Raw genomic sequence first — 26,534 nt, 5'->3', positions numbered from 1 at the left:
ATTTGAATTAACAGTTGTCCCAGTATGCTAGATTCAAGTCCAAGATCAACAATTGCATTTAGTTGTCATGTTTCTTTAGTTGCCTTTAATCTGAAACGGCTCTTCAGCCTTTCTTCATCTTTCATGGCCTTGATATTTTTGAAGGGTATGGGACAGTTATTTTGTAGAATAGGTTTGTCTGATAACTCTTTGTGATTAAATCAAGTTAAGCATTTTTGGCAGGAACTCTGCAAAAGAACATCCTAGGTTATCATAGCAAGAAGCTCATTTTTATCCCATCATTGGCACTTATCTTTGACTACTTGGTTGAGGTGTTATCATTTAGTCTGTATTGAAAATTAATTTTCCTTTTGTAATTAATAAGTAATTTTTAGATGATAGAATATTCTGTCCTTTATTAAACTTCCATTCACTGCTTTCATCATCCTATGTCTTTTTAAATAGGCAGGGTTTTGGGTTTTTTTTTTTTTTTTTTTGTCTTTCGTCCTTTTTTGGGCTGCACCCACGGCATATGGAGGTTCCCAGGCTAGGGGTCCAATTGGAGCTTCAGCTGCTGGCCTACGCCAGAGCCACGGCAATGCCAGATCCGAGCTGCATCCTCAACATACACCACAGCTCACGGCAACACCAGATCCCCGACCCACTGAGCAAGGCCAGGGATCAAACCTGCAACCTCATGAATCCTAGTCAGATTCATTTCCACTGTGCCACGACAGGAACTCCTAAATAGGCAGTTTTGAGGTATAATTTACATACAGTAAAATTTACCTGTTTTAAATATCCAGTTGGATGAGTTTGACAAATGTACAGAATCATGTAACCACCACCATAATACAAATGTAGATTATTTCCATCGCTCCGAAAAGGCTGAAAGGAGGCCCTTCTTAACTATGTGGGACAACAGACATCAACCTAGACATGTCCAACTCTAGTCTTAAGGAAATTTGAATCTCTTTCTGAACCAGGCTTGGCCTTCAAGATCATTGTTTTGGTAGGAACTTGAAACAGAAGCCAGCATTGAGGCCCAGAACAGAACAACCACTTAGTACAAGGTGGCTTCCACCTCCTCCCTGACTCAGCAGGTGGGAAGCCTCCAGGCAATAGGACTTACAGGGCACAAAAACCCATCCGGAAATATTTCCCAAAGTGTCCATCTGCATACTCAGAGTTCCGCTTGTGCTTCACATGAGGCTCTTGCAAGCCTGATGGCCTTTCAGAGGGTCCCGGGTACTTTCAGATGTGCGCCCTCACCACTCCAGGAGCTCAGGAGACACAGCAGCAGCTTGTGCTGCCCCTGCCGCTGTCACTGTGCCAAGGTGTGGGGATATTCTGAGACCTCTCTTGCTCTCCTGGGGCCTCAAGAAAAGTGAACACAGCTCTCCTTTCCTAATTCAAGACCCTCCCCCTTTATTTGGGTGTCTCTGTCACCTAAACCCTCTCCTCTGCTGCCCACCTGAGGTGGAGTAATGAGTAGGACACAGAAGTCCCTTTCAGGGGCCCATATCTATCCATATCTATATATCCTTATCAGACTCACTCTATGTCCTCACCAGCTCTTTGCCTCAGGCCTGTGGGATCTTCATCCTAGTCTGGGTAAGTGTTTGTTAGGTTTCGGGGTGGGGGTTGGGGGGGTTGGTTTTGGTTTTGTGTTTTTGCACTCACCGCATATGGAAGTTTCCAGGCTAGGGGTAGGCCTCTACCACAGCAATGTGGGATCTGAGCCACGTCTGCGACCTACACCACAGCTCTTAGCAACGCTGGATCCTTAACCCACTGAGTGAGGCCAGGGATGGAACCCACATCCTTATAGATCCTAGTCGGGTTCGTTAATCACTGAGCCATGAAGGGAACCCCTGTTAGGCATTTTCCATGCCTAACTTTCAAGCTAAGAATTCAATTTGTTGATGCCCCTAAAGCCTTTATCTCCTAAAGCTGTTGTCTCTGCCATGAGCCATAAAAGCCATTTTGAAATTAAAAATTGAACATTGACTCACTTCTTTTTGAATTGCTGCAGGAAGCCCTGGGCCCCAGACCTATGAGGTCATACTATCCAGGGTGGGGACCTAGGAATCTGTGTTTTTGAAGTCACTTGGGTGATTCTTTTGCACCCTAAAGTTTGAAGACAATGGTTTGGTCCTACCTCCTCACTTTATAAGTGGGAAAACTGAAAGCAGATTGATGGCTGCTGATGCTTTCCTTATGTTTCTGTTATATCCCTTAACATAAAATAATTCTTTTCCCCAAACTGAGAGCTATCCAAGAAAAGCCACATACTAAGGATCTCAGTAATCCCAGGACTTAGTCCCAGGCTTGGTTTGTGATCAAAGCTTAGTAAATACTTGCAGGATGTCATAGTCAATTGGCCACCTATGTGGCGATTATTTCTGAACTCTCAATTCTATTTCATTGATCTATATGTCTGTCCTTATGCCACTACCACATTGTCTTGATCACTGTGGCTCTATCGTGACAGACTCTCTCCTTGACCAAATTTTAGTCAGCTACCTCTGAGTCCTCTTCTCAGCTAGGCTCCAGCCTTGACCTATGAAAACTGCAGGCTCTCAGCAGTTTTGCCCACCCCCATGCCAAGAGACTTGAACAAACACTAGCATAGTTTCTGACAGATCAAGTCTGCATCCCTGGAACGACCCTGGTCTCCATTCCTCCCTGAGAAAACTTAGTGCTGCCAAAAGAATTTACTCTTTGTTCCAGTCAATACCTGACTCTAGACCCTGACCTCCTTTTTCTTAGAGCATTTACTTTAGAAAACTTGCGATTGTAAATCCTTTCTCTGTCTCTTTGAGATGTATCTTCTGTAGCCCAGGATGTATTTCTTAAGGGGCCAGGGAGGTATCTATCCCTTTGAATGTAATTATCAGGAAGAATGGGGCCTCTGTCTCCCAGTCTTTGGGGAGGGTAGGAGCCTGACTCCCTGAAGCATCAGTTGGTACAAAAATTTACCTACAGAGGCTCTGGCCTCCCCATTGGCTGCAGGGCAGATTGGTTGTTGCAGCCAGAAGTTAACTCCGGAATTAACTCCAACCTGTGTGGATTTTGACCAATGGGAGAGAAGAGATGGGAGGAAGCCAGCAGATAAGTTACTTATCCTCCTCTAAGCCCTCTGTCCTCAACACTTCCACGACGCAATACTTCTGTACAGATTCTGAAGATGTCCCACGAGGCAGAAAAATCAGGTTCATTTGTAGAAAAGCAGTGGCCAGCTCATTACTTCCCTCCCTCCTTCCCTGCCTCACTTTCATTTCCCCTCACTCTTGGTTCCCTGGAATTACATTCCCAGCAAAATTTTAACATGACAGTTTTTATTCTGCTTTCTAAAGAACCCAGGCAGACAGAGCCTTAGAAATTACCTAGGAGTGAGGTCACAACTCAGAATTTCTCATGTAGGATTTAACCCACAGCCATATTTTATTTATCCTGAGAGATATTTTTAAACAATTGTATCTTGGCCATTTTTTAACAATCGGGAGACCTCACATAAAATCTGGATTTCCTACTTGTCTGGCATAACTGAGATCTTAAAACAATCGGCTATCATGTAGTTATGCTGGCCCTTTGCTTATAGGTTACTGACACTCATTGGACCAGCATGAAGCCCATTCCCCTCTGTCTTCCCAAACTTCCTTATTGACACCCAAATGGGTAGCAGCAGCCATTTATCACTACACACACCCAGTTCCCTCTTATTTGTTACATATGTGTCTCCATCAAAATTGAGATAAAGCAACACATACTGGAAGTGATAACAAATTTCATAAGAAATGAGAGAGAGCAAATTTACTTGGAGAAGTAAAGGCCCTTCTTACCTTATGTTTAAACACCACACCCACTTCACTAGGATGCATTACCTGACTTGCCCCTGAAGCACTTGAACTTGCCACCCCTAGAGGGGCTGACTCCCTCAGTTGCCAAAGAGGGATCTGGAACCTGGGGGAGGGTAATCAAATTGCCCAGGATCATATATTGAATTAGCAGTACCCTCCTTTTCTCCTTTGCCTTCCTGGCAAAAATTAGTTAACCATATCTGAGAGGCGCTGATTTTTCTAGGGAATGTCTATAAGGAAGTGTGAGTTGAAAAAGTAGAAATGAAAACATGTGGGCTGTTAACCTGGTATGAATTACTAGGCTGGTTAGCATCTATTGGAACTTTCTGATGCCAAAGATGATAAGAGGGTCAAACTCCTTGTCAAGGGAGGAGGAAGAGAAAGGAGGAGGGCAGTGGTCTCCCCTGGCCTTAAGGCCCCATCCAGGTGGCAGCTGCCATCCTGCTGCTCCTGCTTGATGGTACTTTGTGCTTTTTCCTTGACTCCAGCTGCTTCAGACCCTTCAGGCAGGTGTGGTAGGAATAGAGCACCTGGCCGTAAAAGGAGCGCAAACCTTGAGTCAGCAGGCCTCGGTTCAAATTCTGCCTCTTTCTCACCATCTGAAAACCCCAGATTTCTCCATCTCTCTAAACCTAAATTATACCACCAGTAAAGTATGAGTGAGAATGCCTGTTTTGTAGTGTTACAGTGGAAACTCAATGAGATAGTACATGTAAGCAGTTATAAGAGGCTCCATATTCTGGCTCCTTCTCTGCTCCTACCTTTTAGCCCTCAGTCCTCAGGTGGTTCTTCAAGGTACTGCTCATAGTGAGACCGTGAAGGTTGCTTGCTGGTTCTGGGGGCCGCATTTACTTGGCAGGTGCTCTGTGTATGACAAGAGAGCATCAGTGCTGGCAATACTGGTGGGCATCAGTTCAGGTGTACTGGAGGATCAACGGCCATGGCCCTGAGACCCCTAAGTGCCTCCACTTACCATGTTGAGTATCCTGGCCCCTCCACACCTCACCAGATACAGACGTATCAGAAGAGGTAACAGCTGACACAGCAGGGTCCCTTGGACTGACTGCTGACAACCGTATTGGTGGGTCAGTGGTTGAGTCAAGCTGTTTGTTCAATGTTTCGAATGCTATCCCAGAAAGAAGGAACAAACTCTCTGTCCACAGAGCCTTATTGTCATTGCCTTATCTTCAAAAAAGGCCAAGAATCAGCTTTACAAAGGATGCTGTCTTTAGACGGCCCCTGTCAAGGTCAGGGAGGTGGTGGTTCCTGGGTTCTTTGCACAATCTCTCTAAACTGTAAACACACGATCTTGACCAAATAGTCTTTAATCCACTTGACAAAAGAAACTTCTAAGCCTCCTTGGGGAGGCCTGGGTCTCCCCTTTCTCTGGAACAATACCTTGTTTTTGTTTCTCAGGTATTTTGTTTCTCCATAGTTAATCCCAGACATGTTTGCTTTAGCTCTCTTTTTTTTGTTTTTTAGGGCCGCACCCAAGGCATATGGAAGTTGCCAGGCTAGGGGTCAAATCAGAGCTGTGCTACAGCCACAGAAACACAGGATCTGAGCAGAGTCTGCCACCTACACCACAGCACACCACAACACTGGGTCCCCAACCCACTGATGGAGGCCATGGATCAAACCCTCACCCTCATGGATACTAGTGGGATTCAGTGCCACAACAGGAACTCCAGCTCCATCTCTTTTTCCAGTATTTTATCCATTATTTTCTCATTCCTCTAGATAAATATTCCAATTGTCCTGCAGGGGAAAAAAAAAAAAAGAGAGAGAGAGAGAGAGAGATTATTCACTGGCACTCTCCCTGGTCCCTGGCTTGTCAGCTTCGAGCACATTCTTTCAACACCTACCCAGGGTAGACTTGGCTCCTGGCATTTACAGTGTTCCTGGGTGACCCAGGAAACCCACACTTGTGACACTCTTGATGCCCTATTGGTGGCTTCACCGTGTCACTATGAGCTTCCTTTGGACTGCCGAATCTCTGTCACACTGCCACCTTGCCCAGTGTTAAAAGTTTCATTCTACAGCATCCCTGATATTGCAAAAGACCCTCTGCTGCATCTTTTGGCATATGGCAGTGAATTTGTCTTATTGTATGGAAATATTCATTTCACATAAATTTATATATGGACTGTCGTTGGCCTACATCTTTCTGTTTTTTGGAGAGTGAAAACTCGGTCACAAAGCCTGACATAGTCTGAGCCCCTAAATCCAGAAGCTAGTTCATCGCTGGACTGAACATTTGAACCCAAAATGTTGCCTACGTTCATACTGACACTTCTGACAGTATCCTGGCTAAAGCAGAAACTGGTCCTGTTGTGGGGTATCGGACTTTAAAGTGAAAAACTGACAGAAGGGCTGTGTGGGCTCCTGGGGAGGATGGGCTCTGCAGTGAGGATCACACTTACCCTGGCTGGGAGCTCGGCAGTTGTCACATGCTGGATACCTTTCCACCTGCCCCTTCATGCCCACCTTTCACCAGAAAGCCTGGAAGAAGTTCCTGGGAAGGAGGGTGGCGGCTGAATGGAATACAGGTGGCAGGTCTGGCACAGAAAAGAGACTCAGGAAGTTCTTTTGTGGCTCAGTAGTAATGAGCCCGACTAGTATCCATGAGGATGCTGGTTCAATCCCTGGCCTCGCTCAGTGGGTTAAGGATCTGGCATTGCCATGAGCTGTGGTGTAGGTCACAGACGTGGCTTGGATCCTGCATTGCTGTGGCTGTGGTGTAGGCCACAGCTGCAGCTCCAAGTGGACCCCTAGCCTGGGAACTTCCACATGCTGTGGGTACGGCCCCAAAAAAGAAAAGAGATTCAAAGGGAAAGGAGGACTAGGAAAAGGTGCAGGTCAATGTGTAGGGCTAGGTGGGGCAGTTCTCACATCTGTTACCTGTGAGATAAGAAGTGAAATTATCTTCTGGGTGTGAAGGAGGCATAAGTGGGTGGAGGTTTAAGAGAAATCGTAACACTTTGAAGAGGCTCTAGAGAAGGGTCAGAGAATGACAGATGGAAGACAAGTAATGACCTTGAAGTCTGGTGACTGGGGGTGCCCTGATCCTGGACACCCACCCTGCAGCAGCCTCAGCAGAGGACTGTGGCTCTATGGATGCTAAGCAGCCCTGTGGGGCAGAGCTGGGGTGGGGACTTGTAAGGCTGATCCCCAGGTGTGGCTAGGGTGGGCACAGTGGAAGGGCAGGGGTGGGGATCTCACACTAACTGACATCTCATTTGAATCCACCCAGTTTGTATGGCAAACTGCAGTCAGATGAGGTCATACCTCTGACCACAGTAGCCCAAATTCCCAAAAACAGCAACTTAGAAGATATAAGAATGTGGCTGAGGCCCAATGGGAAATGCGCCTTGACCATTTTTGTCTGGCTCTATGGGCTCCTTGAGAAATTATCTGCGGGAGCAGTGTCTACCATGAAGAAACCATGACAAAGCCTGGTTTCCAAAGGCCATCTTAAAACAGCCTGTTAGATTTTAGGTGGTGATAGGGGACAACGTATTTTCTTCCAGTACCACCTGCTCAATCAAGAGTCGTCAGGACTGCACTTCTACTGGCAAAGCAGTGTTTCCCATTCTAAAGATGGCGCATCCCAAGATATTAAAAAAAAATTAGACCAACAGTTGTCCACCAGGAACTCCTGAGCTATAATTCTTTGCTATGATTATAGCAGGAAAAGCCTAGTTTATAGAGTGTTTTATATTTATTCCTTGCCAACTGTTAATTCCCTGAGTCTTCATCATCACCCTGGGGGATAAGCAGACTGTTCCTATTAATTTTATATTTCAGATGGACCAGCAGTGACCCACTTTCATTCCTTTTTAAAAAATTTTATGGCCACACCTGTGGCATATGGAATTTCATGGGATTGAATCTGAGCTGCAGCTGCAACCTATACTGCAGCTGCAGCAACGCTGGACCTTTAACTCACTGTATAGAGCCAGGGATTGATCTGCACCTCTGCAGTCAGACTCTTAGCCCACCATGCCACAGCACAAACTCCCCACTTTCAGGGAGTGGCTCAGTGGAAACGAGCCCAACTATTATCCATGAGGATTCAAGTTCGATACTTGGCCTCGCTCAGTGGGTTAGGGATCCGGTGTTGCCGAGAGGTGTGGTGCAGGACACGGATGCGGCTTGGATCTGACGTGACTGAGGCTGTGATGTAGGCCAGCAGCTGCAGCTCCGATTTGACCCCTAGCCAGGGAACTTCCATGTGCCACAGGTGTGGCCCTAAAAATCAAAAAGAAAAAAAAGGAAAAGAAACCCCTCATTTTTATTCATTATGTGTCCTTTGCCCCACTCCCTGAGACTATAGACATTCCCCTCTGACAAGGTATGGAATTCTACAATTCACTAACTAGTTACTGGAATCCACCTAATCTCAGTCCTAATCTGTAAAAATCAGAGGATACAATCCCTGGGGGATACCTCACGTTCTGAGATGCTGCTGATTATAAATGATGTTTAACAAATATAATATGGTTTGTTACAGTGAAACATGTTAAAGGCTCACTTGTAAAATCGACTTGACAAAAACAAGGATACACATAAAGAGTCAGCAATGTGTTCTTTTCTTTCTTGCTTGCTGCACCCACTCACCCCTCACACTTAGAGCATGGGGAACTTCCGACTGAAACCACAACAGTGACAATGCCATATCCTTAACCAGCTGCACCATGAGGGAATACCAAATGTTATTTTCAAAGCCCACAGCTGCAGACCACATAATGGGAAGGGCACATTCCCAGTGAAGTGTGGCTTTGTGCCTGTGGCTCGTGGAACCATCCTCAGTGTGAAGGCAGATGGGACATTCCAGAGACAGAACTGAGCAGGGCATTGCTGACACTTCCCAGAGTAGAGGAAGCTTTGCCATTAGACTCCCATGGGAGTGCTTGGTGGCACCAGTCATTATTCAAAATACTGACATGTGCCTGTGGGCCATCTGTATGTCTTCTTTGGCAAAATGTCTATTCACATCCTCTGCCTATTTTTAATCAGATTGTTTGGTTTTTTGTTATTGAGTTGCTTGAGATCTTCGTATATTTTGGATATTAACTCTTATAGGATATATTGTTTGCAAATATCTTCTCCCATTCAGTAGGTTGCCCTTTTGTTTTGTTGATGGTTTCTTTCACTGTGCAAAATCTTCCAGAGAAGACATACAGATGGTGAGTAGACACATGAAAAAGTGCTCAACTAATTTTTAGGGAAGCACGAAAATCACAGTGAGATATCACTTCACACCTGTCAGAATGGCTTCATAAAGACAACCAATAAGGACCATTGGTGAGGATGTAGAAGAAAGAAAAGCTTTGTGCACTGTTGATGGGAATGCAAATTGGTGCAGCCGCTTCCACTTGGAAAACAGTGTGAAGCTTCCTCAACAGATTTGAAATAGATCTACCATACAACCCAGTAATTCCACTTCTGAGTAGATACCTGAAGAAAATGAAAACGCTAACCATACAATCCAGCAATTCCACTTCTGAGTATATATCTGAAGAAAAAAAAAACAACACTAACACTATATCCATTGCAGCATTATTTATTTATTTATTTATTTTTGTCTTTTTAATGCCACACCCACAGCATATGGAAGTTCCCAGGCTACGAGTCTAATCAGAGCTGTAGCTGCCACCTACACCACAGCCACAGCAACTCAGGATCCAAGCTACAACTGTAACCTACACAAAAGCTCCTGGCAATGCCAGATCCTTAACCCACTGAGTGAGGCCAGGGATCAAACCCACGTCCTCATGGATACTAGTCAGATTTGTTACCACTGAGCCATGACAGGAACTCCCATTGCAGCATTATTTATAATAGCAAAGATATGGAAGCAACCTAAGTGTCCATTGATAGATGAATGAATAAAGAAGATGTGGTATATGTATGCAATGGAATATTACTTAGCCATAAACAGGCATGAAATCTTGTCATTTTCAACAACATGGATGGATCTAGAGGTTGTTATGTATGTGAAATAACTCATAGAAAGAAAGACAAATACCATATAATTTCACTTATAGGTGGACCCTAAAAAGCAAAACAAATGAATGAGGAAAAGTAAAACAGAAATTTCCTGGTGGCATAACGGGTTAAGGATCCAGCATCATCACCACTGTGGCTTGATTTGCCACTCTGGCATGAATTCTATCCCTGGCCCAGGAACTTAGACATGCTATGGATGTGGAAAGAAAGAAAGAGAAAGAAAGGAAGGAAGGAAGGAAGGAAGGAAGGAAGGAAGAAAGAGAAAGAAAGAAAGAAAGAAAGAAAGAAAGAAAGAAAGAAAGAAAGAAAGAAAGAAAGAAAGAAAGAAAAGAGAGAAAAAGAAAATAGACCCATGGATACAGAAAAAAGACCAGTGGTTGCCAGAGGGGAGGGGGATAGGGGCTTGGGTGAAATAAATGAAAGGGATTAAGAAGTACAAACTTCCATCCTCAAAAAACTAAACATAGAACTACCATATGATCCAACAATCTCTCTCCTGGGTGTCTATCCAGAGAAAACCATCATTTGAAAATATATATGCACCTCAGTATTCATTGAAGCACAATTTACAGTAGTTAAGACATGGAAGCAACCTAAATGTCTATTGACACGGGGAATGGATAAAGAAGATGCAGTACATATATACAATGGAATATTACTCAGCCATGAAAAAGAATGAAAAAAAGAATGAAATGGTGCCATTTGCAGCAACATGGATGGATCATAGAAACTAAGTGAAGTTAGTAAGACAGTGAAAGACAAACATCTTATGATATCACTTATAGGTGGAATCTAAAAAAAAAAAAGAGGATACAAATGAACTTATTTGCAGAACAGAAATAGACTTACAGACTTTGAAAAACTTATGGTTACCAAAGGGGATAGGTGGTGTGGAGTGGGAGGGATGGGCTGGAGATTTGGGATTGGCATGTGCACAGTGAGGTATATGTCCAACTGAGACATGCTGTATAGTAGAGAACTCTACCCAATATTCTGTGATAATCTATTTGGAAAAGAATCTGAAAGAGAATGGATATGTGTACATGTATGACTAAATCACTTTGTCGTACAGTAGAAATCATCACAATCTTGTAAATCAACTATATTTCAATAAAACTTAAAAAAAGTACATGACAGAACACTGTGAACCACCTATAAAAGAAAAAATAAAAATCATTAAAAAAAAAAAGTAGTACAAACTTCCAGTTATAAAGTAAATAAACCAGAGGGGTTTAATATACAACATAAGAATATGGTCAGTAAAACTATAATAACTGTATGGAGAAAGATGGTTACTAGACATAATGTAGTGATCATTTTATAATTCATTTAAATGTTAAATCACTGTTGTACATCTGAAACTAACATAATATAGTACACCAACTATACTTCAGTAAGAAAAAAGATACCACCACCCTCCATCTGGCATTGGGTTGAACACTTTAGACACATTTCTCATTTTTTTTTTCAGGCCAATCCTTTGAGATGGAGATTACCACCCCTATTTAACATATGTAAAAATAAGGATCAGAGATGTTAAGAAATTTGCCTAAGACTACTCAGGTATTTGAGGCAGGAGTTGGATTAGAACCTCCTTCTGTCTTAGTCTGTAGAGTGAATCTCCTTGCTCTGATTCTGCACTCACTCAGCTCCACAGGCTATGTAGTTTCTAAAGGAAGAGACTGTGGCAGTGAGATACAGGAGAGAGGAGCGAGTGAAGGTTGGGAGCCAGCAGATCTGAGTTCCAATCCAGATACTCCTATTTATAAGCATGGGACAGTGAGAGGATCTTCCACCCTCATCTACAGAGTGGGAATATTTCAAGACCTCACAGGGAAACCCCTGTGACTGTGGGTTGCTGGAGTGCTACCACAGGGCCACCTCCATACATGTATTTCCTTTTCCCTTTCATGCTGCCCAGTATGATAAAGGGAGCTTGCTAGGTCAACACTATACATGGGCTTCTTTAGAGTTTGCTACAGCCCTGTGGTTTCACAGATGAGAATAAGCAGTGGTTTTACCCATATACCCAGATTTCTCTGCCAAGCATTACAGCCTAAAACACTGCAACCTCACCAGGACATGAGTCACTGTAAAAACCTGCCTGCCAAGCAAACCAGCTTCCCCAGAGTCCTTCGCCTTTTCCTTTTTAACTACAGCAAGATTTAAAAACCTTTTTTTAAAAGATTTTTTCCTATTGTAGTTGATTAACAATATTCTTTCAATTTCTGCTATACAGCATAAAATCTTTTTTATTGAAGTATAGCTGATTTACAGTGTTGTATTACTTTTGCTGTATAGCAAAGTGATTCAGTTATATATATATCTACACATTCTTTTCAAATATTCTTTTAAATTATGGTTTATCATAGGACATTAAATATAGTTCTCTGTGCTATATAGTAGAACTTTTTGCTTTTCCCCTCTGAGTATAATAGCTTACATCTGCTACTCTCATCCCTCTCCCAACGCTCTTCCCCTTGGCAACCACGAGTCTATTCTCCTTGTCTGTGAGTCTATTTCTGTTTTGTAGATAGGTTCTTTTCTGCAATATTTTAGATTCCACGTATAAATGATATCATATGGTATTTATTTTTCTGAGTTACTTGACTTAGTATGAGAATCTCTAGTTGCATCCATGTTGCTGAAAATGGCATCGTTTCATTCTTTTTTATGGCTGAGTAGTATCCCATTGTATATATGTACCACATTTTCTTTATGCATTCATCTCTCAGTGGACATTTAGGTTGTTTCCATGTCTTGGCTATTATAAGGAGTGCTACAGTGAACACAGAGGTGCACATATCTTTTTGAGTTATAGTTTTGTTTGGATATATGCCAAGGAGTGGGATTGCTGGATCATATGGCAGCTCTATCCTTAGTTTTCTGAGGAATCTCAATATTGTTTTCCATATTGGCTGTCCCAGTTTACATTCCCACCAATAGTGTAAGGGGGTTCTCTTTCTCTTGTTGTTTCTAGTTAACTGTAGCAATGTTAAATACACTGGCACAAAACTCCTTGTCTTGAAAGTCCATTTCAAAGGAATATTTTCTCTCTGGATAGCTGGAGCCTGGGATAACATGACAAATGCCTCAGAGGCCAATGATGACTAGAGGAAGAGGCTGGCACAGAATGCACACACTCTTGGGGAGCAGTGGAGAGTACACGTGCCCCTCACCAAGCATTTATTATGCAAGCTGGTCTGACACAACACAGAGCAGAAGCTTCTCATCCTGTCAGGGACAAATTAATCTGCATGTGGTTGTTCTTCTATCTGCAGAGCCCAGGATCCTAAGTGATACTAAGTTTCAAGCACTAGGAGACTTGTGCCACTCCTTTCAAGGATGTTCCTCAGGATCATAATCCAGGCAGCCTAGTTAAATTTTTTTCTCTTCGATCGATCTGTTATATTTGTTTCATTTTTTTTATCATTTCACTTTTATGAGGAAAGGTATGGAACAAATTTGTAAAATCTTTTGAAAGTGGTATGAATCCTGGACATCTCCTACTACACCAGATAGACATACAGACACACACACACACATACACACACACACACACACACACACACACAGGAATGGAAAATATACTGAGGACCTTTATAAAAGTCATCTAGTAGATATTGTCAATTGTGAAGACAATAGACAATGTTACTTTGGACAAGTGGCAAAGCCAGAGTGAGATGTCATGTGTGTAGGGGTGCCTCTATTTACCCCACTCTGCTTCAAAGGTATTATGGGTGGAAAAGACCTAAAAAGCCAGGTGGAATGGTGTTATGGGAACAGGACACACCAAAAAGTACATATAAAAACTGTGAAATCAGAATAAAGTCTATAGTTTAGTTTTAGCATTGTACCTGTGCCAATTCCTTGGGTTTAAAAATGTTCCATGGTTATTTAAGATGTTATCGATGGCAGAAGCTAACTGATGATACACAGGAACTCTCTGTACTATTTTTGCAAATTTATGAGTCTTAAATTATTTAAAGATAAATTTTTTTTTTGGCTGTAGCATGCAGTGGCTGGACATGGGATCTCAGTTCCCAGACCAGGGACTGAACTTGGGCCACAGCAGTGAAACAATGAAAACGCCAAGTCCTAACCACTAGACCATCCAGGGAACTCCCCAAGATAAAAGTTTTTTTTTTTTTTCCCAATGGGCATGGGGCTCAAAGCATGAAAACTCATATTTTGTAGCAGCATGATTAGTAAGTGAAAAATTTAGAAGCAACAGCCATCTCATGGATAGGAGACTGGTTATCTTACAGCCAGAAGGTAGGATATTTGGAAGGTATAAAAAATAATAGAGTACTAAGAGGAGTTTCTATGGTGTCTCAGCAGATTAAGGATCTGGCATTGCCACTGCTATGGCATGGGTTCGATCGCTGGCCCAAGAACTTGTGCAAACTGTGGGCACAGCAAAAAAAAAAAAAAAAAAAAAAAGAGAGAGAGAGAGAGAATAGAGCCTTTTTTCAAGAGGAAAAAGCAAAATGAAGAGTGTGTGCGAGACACTGAACTGTGTTCCAAAAAGTTTTTGCACAGACTCATGTACATATAGACTATCTCTAGAAAGATGGATATTTAAGGAATTTGTAATTGCCAGAAGTTCTAACAAGAGGAACTGAGAGACTGGCAAACAAGTAGAAGAGAGGCTTTTTAAAAAATGTGTTTATCATATACACGATTACCTACTTAAAAGTAAAATGTTCTGAGATGTGGTGTGCCCCAGGAGTCCTCATACATAAATAAAGGCAGGAACTGTGTAAATACTTTTTTTTTTTTTGTCTTTTTATGGCCGCACCCATGGCGATGGAGGTTCCCAGGCTAGGGGTCTAATTGGAGCTGTTGCCCCCCAGTCTACACCACAGCCACAGCAACGCCAGATCCAAGCAGCATCTGCGACCTACATCTCAGCTCACTGCAACACTGGATCTGTAACCCACTGATCAAGGCCAGAGATTGAGCCTGCGTCCTCATGGATACTGGTCAGATTCATTTCCACTGAGCCCCGACGGGAACTCCATAAATACTTGATAGATCTAAGTAAAAGCTTAAAATCTCTACATGTCAAAAGTATATCAATTTAAAGGTAAAAATAGAAGTCAAGTAAATTTCTCATTCCTTGGTTCAATCTTCAACGTTCTAACTATGAAAAAGTGAGGAAAATATTCATAATTGTGACAGTTGAAAATTAATATTTTAATGTATTAAAAGCTTATTACTCATCCAGAAGAAAAATATAAACACCATACAAACTAACAAAAAACAGGTGAAAGAACAAATGAACAGGTTATTCACAAAAGAAATACAGTTGGCCAATAAATATACAAAAAATGTCCAGTCTTGCCAATCATCAAAGAAAAGTAAATTAAAACAAAGTAACATTTCCGACCTTTCAAATAAGCAAATAGTGAAATAATAATACTTCCAACCCAGAATTTCTACCTCTACGAATATACCCCAAGGAAATTAGCCCCTGTGGGGAAAATATTATCTAAAGGATGAAATTCCTGGTTTGATGTTCCTCTTTAAAAAAAAAAAAAAAAGCGTCAGAAACAACAGTGTTGAACAAGAGGAGATGGATCAAATAAATAGATCCTAGCCATTCTGCGGAATAAAACATAGATATTAAAATAGTAATCCTGGGAGTTCCCATTGTGGTTCAGTGAGTTAAGACCCAAACTAGTATCCCTGAGGATGCGGGTTTCATCCCTGACCTCACTCAGTGGGTTAAGGATATGGCATTGCCACAGCTGCAGCGTAGGTCGAAGATGTGTCTGAGATCAGATGTTGCTGTAGCTGTGTCATGGGGCCGGCAGCTGCAGATCTGACTGGACCCCTAGCCTGGGACCTTCCATACGCTATGGGGGGGGGGGGGGCGGGGGAAGTGTCCTAAAAAAATAAAAATAAATAAAATAGTGATCAGACCTATATTTGTTGATACACAGAGATGGTCGTAGCATTGCGAAATGAGAAAAACAGATTATATAACCACATTTAACCTACATTCAACCTTACATACAGTGTTCCATCTTGGGGAAAAGTACTTATGATTTTTGCCTCTCCCAAATGAAAGCATATCATATTTCTCCTAAATGAAAACAAAGCTCTGAAAGGATTCTCCAAAATGCTGATAGTGGCTCTCTTTGTATAGGACAACCACAGAATTTTTTCTTTTGATTTTTTGTGTTCTCTTTTTTCTATCGTGTGTGTGTGTGTGTGTGTGTGTGTGTGTAAAATAAATGAATAAATAGAGAAATAAGGTCAGTTGAGCTTGTAAAGATGAAAGTTGAAATAGGATCAAACAATGAAAATCACTGCAGGGTGCTGAGTCCTCATGCCACGGAGAGTGACTTTGGACATTCCTGCTTTCTCAGAATAGACCCTGAGAGCACCTCCTGGGTTGATCTTTGAGCTGTTCTTATGCCTTCTCCAAGCCCAGCTTCACCACCAGCCTGTGTGATTGGCATCCCTGAGCTTCTGTTTCTTTGTGTGTGAAAGCAAATAAAATAACATGCCCTGTGCCTAGCCACCCACCCAGCACAAGGGAAGGCTCAGGAAAAGGGAGTTCTCTTCCTCTACTCTTTCATGTCAAGGGCAAATGCATATCAGGGTTGGGAACAGCCAAGGGTAAACATATAATTTGGGTGGAGACCTGATTTATGAATAACTCATAAATCATCTGAAACTGTACTTTCCTGTTGATAGTCAACCCTCTGTAAACACTGAGTGTGTCCTTGGCATGTTATCTTTCCTAAGGATGCCAAATGTGTGGTTGCTGTCTCCTATATAAGGTCGGCGTGACTTTCCCTGGATGCACATGCCTGAAAGGACTCCTGCTCATCACAATGGTAAGTAACTGGTTTCATATGTAAAGCCTAGAAAAGGGGGGAAAAGGATATCTATTTTTTATATTTTTAAATTTTAATATGCTGTGAGACTGCTTTCTCTTGGATACTCTTTAAGGGTAAATGTGACCTGGCCATAAATCTTCTTTATTGCAAAGGTAGCATGAGAGTCTGAGAGGTTGGAAACACCTTCATGAATTTAGCACGAGTTCTATTTTCTAAAGTTAAAAAAAAATGAAAAACAGAAAAAATCAAAGCTGTTATTTCTTCCACTAATTTGGGGATTCAATTGGCTTTCATCTGTGTCTCTAATTCTTGGGTGTTGAGTAAGTGATTGGTGAAATTAAATATAATTTCAGAGCTACAGCACTGCTTCATTTTACAGATGAGGAAATGGAGCCTGGGGAGGGCAAGAGTGTGGCACAGGGGTCTTACCATGAGCCTGTATGGGAATGAGATGTGAGTTCCCAAACTTGGCTTCACTAGAAATCATCTGGGGATCTTTAAAAAAAATATTGATACCTGACTTCCATCCCAGATACCCTGATTTAATTGGCCTGCAGTGAGGCCTGAGAGTCAAGGTTTTTCAAAGCTTCCCAGATTATTTTCATGTTCAGCAAAATTGGGAACCATCACTCTATGCTCTTTTCTTTGTACCATGTTGTATTAAGAAAAAAACTTTGCATCAAGATCTATAAAAACTCATCTAGGCCTCCTCTCTGTCTTCAATTCAAATGATCTTTTTAGAAGTATCTTTTCCTAGAGTCAGTAAAAGGGAAGGAGCTGGGCTATTCTTAGGGTGCAAAAGAAGAGGAAGGAAGTGGTCAATGGGCAGGAGCAGAGTGAGGTTGGAGGGTTCCTTGGGCCATGCCTCAGAAACTGTCTTGAGACAGAATTAGAAATAGTAGGAAAATGGTGGAATCTCTTCCCTGTTCCACTCAGACTCCTTGCTTCAGCCTCCCAGAGAGCTTTTTAAACTATAGCCTCCCCTGCCCAGCCTACGACCGCCTGAACATGCCTGACTCTTGATCATACAGGGCACGACTCTTCAAGGAGCAGCAGCTTACCTAAAGGGACACAATTTCTAGGGGAACAACCAGCCTGCTTCATCCGAAGACCTGGCACGAAACCATACCATGTAGAAAATATAACAGATATGGGCCTCCTGGCTGCAGTGTCTCCTGTGCCCACACATACCAGGGGCTCATATTTACTGAAGACAGGAAAGAAAGCAAAGACCACCCCTCTCTGCTCGGGGGTGGTCCTCAGACCAGTAGCATTGGTATTGTCAGGGAGCTTGCTGGGACAAGGACTCTTAAATCCCTCTGAAGCATAATCTCCATTTTATTTAACAAGGTCTCCCAGGGATTCATGTGCACATTAAAGCAGCACTACTTTTGATCATTTTTCTGGTGCTTCTCACCTAGAGCACTTGGTAAAGATTCATAAGCCCTGACTTTATGCTTCTTCAATGAGCCTGAGACTGAAGGACCCTTATTAGCAACCCTGGTGATTCTGATGCCCACCCAGGTGGAGCAACCTCACTTTTCACTTTTTTAAGGGGAAGGAAATTGAGGGGGAGAGCGAGAGAGGAAGGGAGAGAAAGAAAGGGGGAGGAAGGGTCAAAGAGAGTGAAAGAGCGAGAGCAAGATCGCCAGGAGCAGGCTATTTGTGAGATAGCGTCAGTGGGTTAATCTCAATACTAAACAATTTGTTCTCCCCTTGTCACCATATTTGGACTCCATCCCCTCAGTCATTCAATCCAGGTCTCTTCTCAGAGCTTTGGGAGATCTGGGAATTCTGCATCCCTCACTCACCCTGGGCTGCAGCCCTGGCTCAGGCCCATAGATAGATGTCTCTGTTCTGAGACTCAGTGAAACAAGACCTCCAAAATTCCTTTCATCACCACTGCCTCGTCTGAGCCTCCTCTCTAGAGGAATGGAGCAGAAATAATTGTCAACAGGCATGCATTTTTTTTTATAAAAAAATTTCAGGTTTCCGTAATGATCTTAAGCTGAAGATTATGGATTATGGAAAAAAATGAAGCATAAAGAGCAGTGCCGCTTCAAGTTCTGGTGTGAGCTAAATGTATGGAAGGTTTCTTGTAAGAATTGATTTATTTCTTTTGGTTATAAAACAAATGCATTTCATTGTAGACAATTTAGAAGTAAGAGGAAAAAGAAAGTTGTCTTTATCTCTCAGCCCAAAAATGACTTGTTAAAATGTGGTACAAAAAACCTTCGGTCTCTCTATGTAACTGTTTACATTATAGTAATCAGTCCAAGCAAACTGTTTTATAACCTATTATTCACTTCATGATACATAGTGATCATTTGCTCATGTCATTTCATTTTTTTCTTACTTCCTCAATTGACCAGTTTCTTTTCTGAAACGCCATGGTCTCAACCAGTTCTGTTCCTGAGCATTTTGATTATTTCCATTTCCCCGCAGCAGTGAGCATTCTTCAGGAGAAGTCTGTCTCCTTCTCTATGACATTCTTTTTAGAATCAAGTCAGATGTGACAAGATGAAGGCAAATGGTGTAAATGGTTTTGAGAATTCAGATATACACTATCAAATTGCTTTCCGTAAAAATCGGTCCAACATGAACCATCCTTGTACATTTTATTCCCCATATATGCCTCTATTTCCCTTTGGGTTTAAGAAATTAAATAATTATTCTTGCCATCCCATTATGATTCTATTTTATCTACATCATTACATTTCATGTGTTATCAGTCAGTTGAACTTTCTCACATATTTATTCATTATTTCTATTCAGGTATGTACACTTGTGTGTCAACTGCCACTTTATTTCCTTTGCTATTGACGAAGATGTTTCTCTTCTTCCCACTGATGTGTAGAAACTTTGGTTTGTTTTTTTTTTTATAAATGTCTTTATTTACTTATTTATTTTTTTGTCTTTTTTGCTATTTCTTGGGCCGCTCCCGCGGCATATGGAGGTTCCCAGGCTAGGGGTCGAATCGGAGCTGTAGCCTCCGGCCTACGCCAGAGCCACAGCAACGCAGGATCTGAGCCGCGTCTGCAACCTACACCACAGGTCACGGCAACGCCGGATCGTTAACCCACTGAGCAAGGGCAGGGACCGAACCCGCAACCTCATGGTTCCAGTCGGATTCGTTAACCACTGCGCCACGATGGGAACTCCGAAACTTTGTTTATTGATGCATTTCTCCAAATTTGGTAACTGCTTTTTAATTTTGTTTATGGCTTACGATGTTTGCATGTTCAAATCTATTTCTTTTCCTTTTCTGCTTAGAATATGCTATTTACCTAAATTCTGATTAGCTTATGATCTTATTGTAAAAATGTAGCCTTTGAATCTTTTCAGAATTAATTTTGGTGTTTTTTTTTTTTTTTCGGTCTTTTTGTCTTTTTCTAGGACCGCCCCCATGACATATGGAGGTTCCCAGGCTAGGGGTCAAATGGGAGCTGTAGCTGCCAGCCTACACCACAACCAGAGCAATGCGGGATCCGAGCCACGGCTGCAACCTACACCACAGCTTGCGGCTACACTGGATCCTTAACCCACTGAGCAAGGCCAGGGATCGAACCTGCATCTTCATGGATCCTAGTCAGGTTCGTTAACTGCTTAGCCACGAAGGGAACTCCCAAAATTAATTTTAACGTGGGAACTAAAGTAGGAAATTAACTTTGTTTCTCTCCCAGATAGTTCACCACTTATTCTAATATTCTATTCTATTTTATTTATTTATTTATTTATTTATTTATCTTTTTGCCTTTTCCAGGGCTGCTTCCCACGGCATTTGGAGAGTCCCAGGCTAGGGGTCTAATCAGAGCTGTAGCCGCTGGCCCACGCCAGAACCACAGCAACGCGGGATCCGAGCTGAGTCTGTGACCCACACCACAGCTCACGGCAACACCAGGTCCTTAACCCACTGAGCAAGGCCAGGGATCGAACCCACAACCTCATGGTTCCTAGTCGGATTCGTTAACCACTGCGCCACGACAGGAACTCCCTAATATTCTATTTATTGAATAATCATCCTGTGTAGGTTTCAAAAACTAAGTTTATTTTCTAATTAATTTTTATGTATTTTCAAATAAAATTTTTTTCTTGAGTTTTCTATTTTGTTCACTATATTTGTCTTTCTGTTCTTGTGTCAGTAACACACTACTTCAAAGTAGCATCATTTCTTAATTAATTTTAGACATCTTACAGAATAAGAACCTTTGTCCCATCTTCTTTTTAAAAAGGTTCTTGGAAATCTCCACCTTAGAGTTTACTTGTTTGTTTGCTTAGCTTGCTCATCTCAAAATGATAAGAGCAATTCGATGCTTTTCTTTGTCCAACAGATCCAGTATCAGCCTAGACGAGCTGATAACGTTCATGCAGTCGTCATACCTTTATCATCTGGAAAATGAAGTTCTTACTCTCATGGTCTATAAGAACCAAGGAACACAATTAGCTCCAGCAAGTCTCCTAGTGCATTTTGTCTCCTTATGTTTGTCAATGTTTTATTATCCTCCTGAAACTCTTTTCATTTCCTCATTTCTGACCTTTAAATTATACATACTCTGCAAATCAGCTGAAAATCTTCTGTTCCCAGAGGTTTCTTGAACTTCCTCTTTAATAATAATAAAGTAGCACACTGACGTTGTTGCTCTATGACTTTTAACTCACATTTTGTTTTTCTCTAGTTTATCTTAGTAACTTGTATAGATCTTGTTTCTCTGCAAGATTACTGGACAGTAAAAGGTTCACCTTCAAGCCACATGTCAGAGCCCAGCAGGGACCTCCACAGAGGACATTCAGTCAATGATTATCGATTGAATTCATTCATTCTCCTTCCTTGACCCCTTTTTACATTGCAGAAATCTCTTCTGGGCACCCTCGTGGTCTTAGCCACCTTTGTGACTTTATGCAACTCCCAGTGCTATCTCATACCTAATCAGAACTTAAAACCTAATGGTAAGTCCAGGCTTTTTCAGTGTTTATTATTTTATTGCATCTTGGTAGATGCAACCTGTTGGTAGATGAATGCCTTTGTTTTTTTGGTCATGCCTCCAGCATGCTGAAGTTCCTGGGCCGGGGATCACACCACAGCAGTGACCCACACCACTGCAGTGTCAACTCCAGATCCTTAACCCACTAGACTACCAGGGAACTCAATGAATGCCCTTAAATCTATATGAGAGAAAGGGTTGGGACAGATACACAAATGCAGTAAAACAAAGGACTCCAACTTGCCATTTATATAAGTGGTTCTAGCTGTATGAGTTACTTGGAGAGCTTTTGAAACTTGCTGGTGCTGAGGTCCCATTCCAGACCAGGTAAATCAGAATCTCTAGGGTAGAAACTATGCATCTAAAAGATTCTTGATTGACTCCTACTCGAAACTAGAGTTGAGAAGCATTGATTATTTCAGTACTTCTCAAACTCTAAATGTGCATACTAACACTCTGGAATCTTATTAAAATAAGGATTCTGGTTCTGTGGGCCTGGAGTGAGAGTCTTCATGTCGCACTGCCTAGGGTGGTGCTAATGTTGCCCGTTCCTCAAGGACACTTCGACTACCACAGATCTAGAGCAATGGTTCTCTGATTCGAACCAGCTGGGGGAATTTTTTTAGAAATGGCAGCCTGGGCTTCATACCCAGAATTTTTTTTTCTCTTTTTTGGCCATCCCATGGCATTAAGTTCCCATGCCAGGGCTCAGATCTGAGCTGCAGTTTTGACCTACACCATAGCTGCAGGAATGATCTTTAACCCACTGTACCAGGCTGAGGATCAAACCTCAGTCCCAGTGCTCCAGAGACACCACCTACCTGGTTGCACCATAGCAGGAACTCCCCATACCCAGAGATTCTAATTTCATTGTTTGGGGTTGGGACTCAGGCATAGATTTTTTTTTAAAAAAGCACTTGGGGTTGACAACAAAAGCAAAGGAAAGGAGAGAAATAAGATATTAATCCAGAGATAATCCAGGAGGGAAAAAAAATCACCCTAAATGCCCCTAGACTCATAATAGCTATTTGATTAAATAGCTTATTTTTTTCTTGAAATATTTGTTTTGAAACAAAATCTTGGGTGGTTTTAAGCTTGCTGTAAGAAAAAATGATCAGATGATCACTGGCGTGAGCTGAACAGTACTAGAATGTAGTCATGAGTGAATATAGGAGCACTTTTTTTTCCTTTTTACGGCCGCACCTGTAGTATATGGAAGTTCTCAGACTAGGGGTCGAATCAGAGTTGCAGCTGCTGACCTACACCACAACCCTAGCAACGTCGGATCCAAGTTGTATCTGAGACCTACACCACAGCTTGCCATATCATGGGCTCCTTACCCCACCGAGCGAGGCCAGAGATAGAACCCACATCCTCACAGACACTATGCTGGGTTCTTAACCTGCTGAGCCACATTGGGAACTCCGTGAGCACTTTTCTTAGACGCCTTTAAAATTGTTGAGATTCTTCCTCTCTGGGAGGGGTGCAGAAGGCAGGGGCTGGCCCCATTGTCCCTCAAGATTTGTTCTGGTTGCATGACTTTGGGACCCCACTGATGATGCTACATGTATTATTTTAGAATGCCAGGATCTCAAAGGAGTCTCACACCCGCTGAACTCTGTGTGGAAGACTAAAGACTGTGAGGAGTGTACTTGTGGCCAAGATGCGATTAGCTGTTGTAACACGTAAGTTTCAAGCCAGCAGGGCCAAGAGGGGGAGGCAGCTGCTTTTGGGCCACCGTCTAAGGGACAGCTATGCCCTCTTTCAAATTCCATCCTGAACAGGCTTTAGTTTTCATTCCTATTTCTTTATCTTCTTTTAAAAAAAATTGTGGTAGAATGCCCCTTGTGGCACAGTGGAAATGAATCTGACTAGTAACCATGGGGTCTTAGGTTCTATCACTGGCCTCACTCAGTGGGTTAAGGATCTGGCACTTCTGTGAGCTATGGTGTAGGTCGGCACTTGTATCTCCAATTTGACCCCTAGCTTGGGAACCTCCATATGCTGTGGGTGCAGCCCTAAAAAGAACCCCCCATTACATAGAATTAAGCACTTTATCCATTTTTAAAAGTAAAGTTCAGTGGTATTAAGTACATTCACCAGTTTGTGCAACCATCTCCACTATCCAGTTCCAAAACTGTTTCCTCGTCCCAATCTAAAACTCCATGTCCATTAAACAGCTCTCCATCTCCTCCTCCCACCAGGCCCTGGCAACCACCATTCTACTCTGTCTCTATGAATTTGACAACCCCAGTGGAATTGTACAATATTTGTCCTTTTATGACTGGTATCAGGAAGAAAAAAAACTTTCCTCTTCCCTTCTAGTTTCTTCTAGGTAATTAGATGTTTACCCTGACATATAGATGCAGCCACTTAGGTACAATTTATCTCTGGCAATAACTCTTTTCTGGGAAGAATCCTCAATTTAAATTCTTACTAGATGGTGGGCCGGTGGGCAGTAATTTCTTTTAAATCTGCAGGCTGTCTATTGCTTGTAGCTCAAAATAATGCTCATGCAAAAGTGGCACATTTTAGGGAGGCTCATTCTGAATCTTCAGACTGGTATATTTCAGTATAATGTCCTCAAGGATCATCCAAGTTATAGCATGTCTCAGAATTTCCTTCCTTTTAAAGACTGAATAACATTTCATTTCACTGAATATATATACATATTTATGGTGAAATATAGTATACATATTACTGTGTATATATATGTATGTATATAGTGAAATACTATGTGTATATATATATATATAGTAAAACTATTTTTGAAAATTTAGAGGATATGTAAATATGTATACACACACAGTGAAACATTTTTTGAAAATATACATTCATTGAAACACTATTCAGGAGTTCCTGTCATGGCTCAGTGGAAACAAATCTGACTAGCATCCGTGAGGACGCGGGTTCAATCCCTGGCCTTGCTCAGTGGGTTAAGGATCTGGCATTGCCACAAGCCGTGATGTAGGTCACAGATGCAGTTCGGATCCCCGGTTGCTATGGCTCTGGCGGCCTGCAGCTACAGCTCAGATTCAACCCCTAGCCTGGGAACCTTCATATGCTGCAGGTGTGGCCCTAAAAAGATTAAAAAAAAAAAATGATGCCTTCTCAATGCCAGCTATATGTCTCTTGAGCCTGGGACAGTAACTGACTCCTAGTTGGGGCCCAAAGATCCCCTTCCCTCTTTCCTGTCTTGTTTCCTTTCCTGCTTAGCACACTGCTCCACACAGGGGAAATGTGCACATTTTCTGTACTGCTCAGAGCTGCCAGCTTCTTTCCCTTATAATTTCCTCATCACCTACCAAGTTTTTCTCATAATTTGTTTTTAACAATAGCCAAATACATTTTTTTTTTGGTTAAATTTTCTATGGGAGAATTTCTTAACCCATTGTACTCTCTTGGGGACACTGTTCAGATCTCAAGCTGCCCAGTGGCAGTTGAGCCTGAGACTGGTGGCCCAGGTTGCTCTAGCCACCCACCCCAAGTACCCTGGGAAAGCTTCTTCCAGTCCTCCCTTTGGGATGAGGATTGAAAAGTCCTCTTTTGTTAAAGTAATCGAGGGTCACCTTTTGGAAGGAAACATTTGTCACAAAGGGCCTTGGTATGCTGTTCAGTGTACACTTTGGGGATGGACAATTTAATCTGGGTTTTATGGATGAGTTTCAGGGGGAAAGTGGAGCCGTAAAATTGTTTGCAGCCTTGAATGTGTGGGTGTATTTTCCTGGGGAGCTCATTTTCAGTCTTCATCAGCTTCTCCTTGGGCTCTATGGTCCCTACCTGGAGTGACTGAGCACATAAGGTCCCTATCTGGAGCTGAGCCAGCTCCTTCATGTCAGGGTTGGGACAACCAATTCTGTCCCACATTTAAGCAGTAGTACTTTGGCTACCTCTTGAGCAGGGAAAGTAAGAAGAGTCAGGTTGGAGCAAGCTGCCTGGCCTCAGAGGAGCTCAGACCTACTTCTGGGCCTGTCAGAACTTGCCGCAGTCCTGTGTGTGCAGGGGTGGAATATAGCAACAATGTCTGGGATGTCTGTGTTCATAGCCCAGGTTATCTGTATCTGGATGCAGGGTCCTGAAGGTGGTACCTTGGGGTGCCAGTCAAGGGGTGACCTTTAGTTGGTGGGGGGCATTCCAGGGACCTGGACTGTGGGCTGCTTCCAGCATAGAGCTGGCCCTGGGAAGGCTGGGCATCCTATTCCTTCTAACAGGTCTTATTCTTGTCTCAATGACAGTGCTGCCATACCTACGGGTTATGACACAAATAAGTGTCAGAAAATCTTGAACAAGAAGACCTGCACCTATACAGTGGTGGAAAAGAAGGACCCAGGGAAGACCTGTGCTGTCACTGGATGGGTATTATAATGTGTTTCTAGTGGGCCCAGAGCTCTCAGCCTGAGAGGGCCCAAGTTTTCCCATGCCAGGCCTCATTCTCCTATGGCCTCTAACTGTCTATGATTGTACAACCCTACCTATTAGTAAAAAATTCTTGAGCAAACACTTGAATATGTGTATACTTTTAATTTATAAATTATGTATGCATTTATATAACACACCTTTAAAGTATGCAAACATTTTAAAGGAGGAGACAAAAATAAATGTGAATAAAAGATATAACATCTTCCCTCCATGCCAGTAGATCACTGAGCATCCCCTACTCAGAGGGCTACTGTTACTTCTCTCGCTTCTGATATATCTTCACTCTGATGCCCCAGCATCCCATTATTTGGTGAACAATTCAAAAAAATGGGTCTTTGAGATGAAATCAGATCCTTTATTTTCTTTGAGGTTTCTTTTTTACCCTTCCTTTTTGTTCTTCAGAGAGTGTCCTCCTTGCTGTGTCC

General features: G+C 42.3%; 1 protein-coding gene across 1 annotated transcript in view; it reads left to right on the top strand.

The window, feature by feature from the left end:
- Window positions 1–26,196, top strand: part of MSMB (microseminoprotein beta) — a 48,552-nt gene extending 22,356 nt beyond the window's left edge. Inside the window, exons 2-5 of the mRNA XM_047762879.1 lie at window positions 16,614–16,705; window positions 21,559–21,655; window positions 23,270–23,375; window positions 25,926–26,196. Of these exons, the coding sequence (XP_047618835.1) occupies window positions 16,622–16,705; window positions 21,559–21,655; window positions 23,270–23,375; window positions 25,926–26,055 (417 nt within the window). The 5' untranslated portion in view covers window positions 16,614–16,621 and the 3' untranslated portion in view covers window positions 26,056–26,196. The remainder of the gene's footprint in view (window positions 1–16,613; window positions 16,706–21,558; window positions 21,656–23,269; window positions 23,376–25,925) is intronic.
- Window positions 26,197–26,534: the final 338 nt, after the last annotated feature.

This window comes from Phacochoerus africanus, chromosome 15 (assembly GCF_016906955.1).
Source record: "Phacochoerus africanus isolate WHEZ1 chromosome 15, ROS_Pafr_v1, whole genome shotgun sequence".
In the NCBI taxonomy this organism is placed as follows: Eukaryota; Metazoa; Chordata; class Mammalia; order Artiodactyla; family Suidae; genus Phacochoerus; species Phacochoerus africanus.
Note: the sequence above shows the minus strand (reverse complement) of the source record. Positions and strands in the feature narration are given on the sequence as shown.